Source organism: Chenopodium album, chromosome 22 (assembly GCF_948465745.1).
Source record: "Chenopodium album chromosome 22, dcCheAlbu1.1, whole genome shotgun sequence".
NCBI classification, from domain to species: domain Eukaryota; kingdom Viridiplantae; phylum Streptophyta; class Magnoliopsida; order Caryophyllales; family Amaranthaceae; genus Chenopodium; species Chenopodium album.
Window position 1 is genome coordinate 1,009,690 of NC_137855.1, and position 5,150 is coordinate 1,014,839.

Here is a 5,150-nt window from a genome sequence, read left to right on the forward strand (position 1 = left end):
CAGCCCTACAACCATGATTACATGGAAAGGAATTGAAACTAAAGCTTGATACACAAGCATGTTCAAGCATTGATTCCAAAGAAATTCTTCCTGCTATCTTGTTTGCCACATTAATGGCATCACATTCCAATTCAACATACACAATAACTTCAAGCTACTAAGGTTGTGAGCCACCATTTAACCAAAGTGAAATGACATGGCTTCGGCCGGTGCGGTGATTAGAGCTATGTACTATGTTAAGGTAGGTTGAGCTCCTGTGGCATCCTAAATCTTTAGTGTATAAAATTAGATTTAGGCCCATATTAGTCACATGGAAGACCTTGTCTCAATGCATAATAGAGAAGATCCTGGATTGAATCTCTGTGTCAATTATTGCCATAACATTTTGTTTCCTTTGTAACAGACTAACAGTAGCTCTTTATATATTCATAGTATACTTCTTTTTTCATTGAACTAATATCTTTATATTCATATTATAGACTATAATTAATCAAAATATATACACACATTTACTACAGGATAGTGTGTTGGTCCCTGGCTTCTGCTAAATCAGCTCGAAATCAAGTTTTTATTGAATTATAAATACTGAAGATTAAGTTCACTTAATGTTGATCAGAGTTCTTCTAAGTACATGTTTTACTGGAATGTTTCCGATTGATCGTCTTACATGTTTGTTATACTGTACCATTTAATACACAACTGTACTTCATTTAATGATCAGTCAATAAATGATCTTTGAAATAGCTGTTTGATGGACGACTGTACTAGCTATTACTCTATTAGCACAGTTGAGTGAGCATTGTAAGTTTTACTCTTTCTATGAAACTATGAAGTATAATACCCAAAATGGTTATACGACTCATAACACGTTGTCGAGGTTGTAAGATTCAAACCTTACCAATAGTACAAGTAGTTATTTCTATCAAGATTAACTTGTATAGAGGTCAATATCGCATCAGTTCTTTGAGTAGAAACATTTGTTTGTTTGGATTAGAACAAAGATTTGTATTCACTGAATTCACTTGTAAAATATAATATCATGACTTAGAATTTATTATTATAAAACGGAAAATTTTATTTTTAAAATAATTCAACAGAAATTAAGGGCAGCCCCTAACATTCTGCAAGACATAAGGACCCAAACCACTGAAACTCTGGACCTAACATTAAAAACCTTTCACAGTTTCACATGGGTTTTGGCCTCACCACCTTCTACCTCATTTCCTCCTTCCTTTTATATCAATTATAATTTCTCTCTTTTAATGAAAAATCCCATTTTATTATTATTATTTTTATGATTTTTATCCTTATCTCTTCCTCAAAATTTCTAAATTAAAGGGCAAAACAGTCATTTGGTATCACCCTCCATCTTCCATTCTTCCCCCATATATATATGGATTCCCTTTCTTTATGCATTCTTAGCTCAGCTCACTACTTCACTTCACTCAACTTCACATTTTCATACATAGTACAGTAGAGTGAGTAAGAAACAAACATGAAAGCTTTGTTTTGTTTTTGGGCAGTTATAATGACCGTTATTACGGTTATTAACGCTTGCCCGCCATCAGACCGGGCAGCACTTTTGTCTATCAAAGCTGCCCTTCATGAACCGTATTTGGGTATATTTAATTCTTGGACCGGACCGGATTGCTGTCACGGTTGGTATGGGGTCAGTTGTGACCCGTATGTTCATCGTGTTGCGGACATCAACTTACGTGGTGAATCCGAAGACCCGATTTTTGAGCGGGCTCATCGAACCGGGTTCATGACCGGTTCGATATCCCCGGCTATTTGCAACCTTAACCGGCTTAGTAGCCTTACTATTGCCGATTGGAAAGGGATCTCGGGTGAGATCCCTAAGTGTATCACCTCGCTCCCTTATCTTCGGACCCTTGACCTAATTGGAAACCGAATCACAGGTCGGATTCCGAGTGATATAGGCCGGTTGAGGGAGCTTACGGTTCTTAATTTAGCCGATAATAGTCTTACAGGTTCGATTCCTCCATCGATTGTGAATTTGGGTCGGTTGATGCACTTGGACTTGAGAAACAATAAGTTAACGGGTGAATTACCAAGTGAAATGGGTAAGCTTACAATGATGAGCCGGGCTTTGTTGAGTGGTAACATGCTTGGTGGGCCTGTTCCTGTTTCATTATCCAACATCTATCGCCTTTCAGATTTGGATCTTTCGCTTAATCGGTTATCGGGTCAAATACCCGACATGTTTGATAAGATGCCGGTTTTGGCGACACTGAACCTTGATGGTAATATGATATCGGGTCAATTACCAAGGAGTTTGTTGAATTCGGGTGTGAGTATATGTAACTTGAGCCGGAACGCTTTGGAGGGTCGGATACCGGATGTTTTCGGGCCGAGGTCATATTTTATGGTTCTGGATTTGTCTCACAACCGGTTTAGTGGGCCAATACCCAAGTCCATATCCTCAGCCTCATATATTGGGCATTTGGACTTGAGTCATAACCAACTTTGTGGGCCCATACCAGCAGGAGCTCCATATGATCACCTTGAAGCGTCGTCGTTTGTGTACAATACTTGTCTTTGCGGCAAACCACTTAGCAAAAGATGTTGAGAGTTAAAAATGTATCAAGCTATTTAGTACTTGCTTATCTTGGTCTATATATCCTTGAAAATATACTACAAGCATATGTTTGTTTGAATTTATTCGTATTAACATCTCAAAATCTAATAGGTAGTTTGTATTTTCTCGTTATAAATAATGATAAATTGTGTGTAAGTGTAACGAGGGGTAGTATTATTAGAATCTTCGTAGGAAACTACCTTGTAGATTTTGATGTATGAAGCATTACTAGTATACAAGATATTTTGTTTATCCATAGTGTTTGAGGGACAACAATGTAATTAGAATGTTTATGAATGTAATGAATTGATGGCAATACGCCAATACAAATTCTTAAATAGACCTGGTTCACACTAATTTATTGTGGACCATTAACATTAGAGAAAATGTGGTTGTTTTATTAATAAAAAAAAAGTCACTATAATAAAATGAAGGTCACTATATTGAAAATAAAAGTCATTTTGGTAATATGTAGGCTATAAGAGGTTAATTTTTTTAATGAAATATTTTATAAGGTCAATATAAATAATAAAGGTCACTGTGTTAAAATTAGGGTTATAACGTCGCACTTGAAGTTTACAATAGTATTAAACGTTATACTACTTTTAATAAAGGTTACTATGTTAAAAATAAGGTTACTATGTTAAAAATAAGGGTCACTATGTTCAATATAATGTCAGTTGCGTGTGTATAAACCTCGGGTTCACAATAATATTATTGTGAATCAGGTCCACGCAAGTATTTCTGATACGCCAATACACTGTAGTTATTATTGTTGCACATGCAACTATGAATGGAAATGAAATGAATTGAATGGCTAACTTAGCTATATTATTTATTGATATGAAACATACCAAATGAAATGCACATGTATATATGACCATGAAATCTTCTCATGAATCTTTTAATATTGTACTTTACGAATTAAATATTAAAAAATTACACTAATAACGTACTTTTTTGAGGGAAACACTAATAACGTACTTGAAATAACTATATTTAACGGGACCAGAATAATATTTTTAAATACTTATATATTTAAATGGAAATCACTTTTTAAATTTTTGAATTTGGTCAAGTAATAGAGAATGAAGGCAAGTTTGATCATATAATAATTAGGCACAAAAGTTGAGAAAACAATAGAAGTAAAATTCTACTCCCTCCGTTTTTAAAAGACAAAAGACAAAGGGATATTATTTTTTTTTTTTTTTTTTTTTTTTTTTTTAGTGCTTGTATAAAAGAGTGGCTTCTTTCTCAAACTTGTTTGAAATGTTGATTAAAATGTAACTATTAAATATTAACAAAAGGTGTAATTAAAAAACCTTAAAATTTGACTTTGCTATTTATTTTATACTTATATTATTTTTGAATTACAAAACAAGCATTATATTAAGAACAAACAAAACTTCTACTACGTACATGGTTATGTTGAAATCAGCCTTGTAATATTCATCCCTCATTTCACTAATAACGGTTGGGATGTTGGATGGTACAAGGGATTGTGTGGCATGTCCACAAGACATGTGCACCCAAGGACACAAGGCATACCGGATTCCGACACTATTTACGACTCATAAGGCCCTTAAGACATGATGATTAAGGATGAATTAGATGGTTAAGGCACTATTAATGACTCCCAAAGCCCTTTGGGGACCCTTGAAAGTACTTGGATGCATAATCTCGCCGGTTGAAAAAATAATATACGCAAGCAAATTATGAAGGTTATAATACACGAAATCGGAGCGATTTAGGAGGTGTCCGGACCCGGTGTCGAAACTTCACAGAACATTACAGGATGCTTCACGGGGTCATATAATATTGTTTCGACTAGTATATAACCATTATTCGGCTACGTACAAGCCTCGTGAAAGTTTATAGCCAATATAAGGGGCGTGTACAAAAGCGGGTAAATTGACCATTTTAAGGCAAATAGGATGGTTCCACCCACCCAATTGGACTCCCAGAAGGTGTTGTAAACCATAGTAAACATCTCGGCAATTTTTATTTACGGGCAAAGAAAGCCCAAAAAATACCAAAATTGAAGGCTATTATCCACGCTTTTAGAGGAATTTTTGAGCTTACGGGGCCCGGTGGCGAAAAGTCTTGCGACCCTAGAGGATATATCTTAGGGTCATATGATACTGTTTGGAACCATCGATGACCATTATATAATGTCATAAATGTCCGTGGTAGGATTGAGCTCATGAAATTGGTGCAAGTTGTGAACGGGTAAATTTACCGTTTTAAGACAAATTGGATGGTTCCACCCACCCAATTGGACTCTCGAAAGATGTTAGGGTCCATGTTAAAAATCTCGGCAATTTTTATTTCTGGGTGAAAAAGGTCAAAAAAATTCAAAAATTAAAGGGTATAATCCACGCTTTTTGAGAAATTTTGAGGTTACGGGGCCCAATGGTGAAAAGTCTTGAGACCCTAGTAGATATATATTAGGGTCATGTAATGTCGTTTGGAACCATATATGACCATTATATAATGTCATAAATGTTCGTGATAGGCTTGAGCTCACGAAATTGGTGCAAGTTGTGAACGG

The 5,150-nt window shown here is 35.4% G+C and overlaps 1 protein-coding gene across 1 annotated transcript; it reads left to right on the top strand.

Annotated features, from left to right (window-relative positions):
• Positions 1-1,289: 1,289 nt before the first annotated feature.
• On the top strand, positions 1,290-2,885 carry LOC145605149 (uncharacterized). Its single transcript, XM_081661175.1, has one exon. It carries the CDS (start codon positions 1,496-1,498, stop codon positions 2,588-2,590), a length of 1,095 nt encoding a protein of 364 aa, XP_081517301.1. The 5' UTR covers positions 1,290-1,495; the 3' UTR covers positions 2,591-2,885.
• The last annotated feature ends 2,265 nt before the right edge of the window (positions 2,886-5,150 follow it).

Coding starts and splice junctions, on each gene's coding strand:
- LOC145605149 (XM_081661175.1), top strand. CDS start 1,496: ATGAAAGCTTTGTTTTGTTTTTGGGCAGTTATAATGACCGTTATTACG.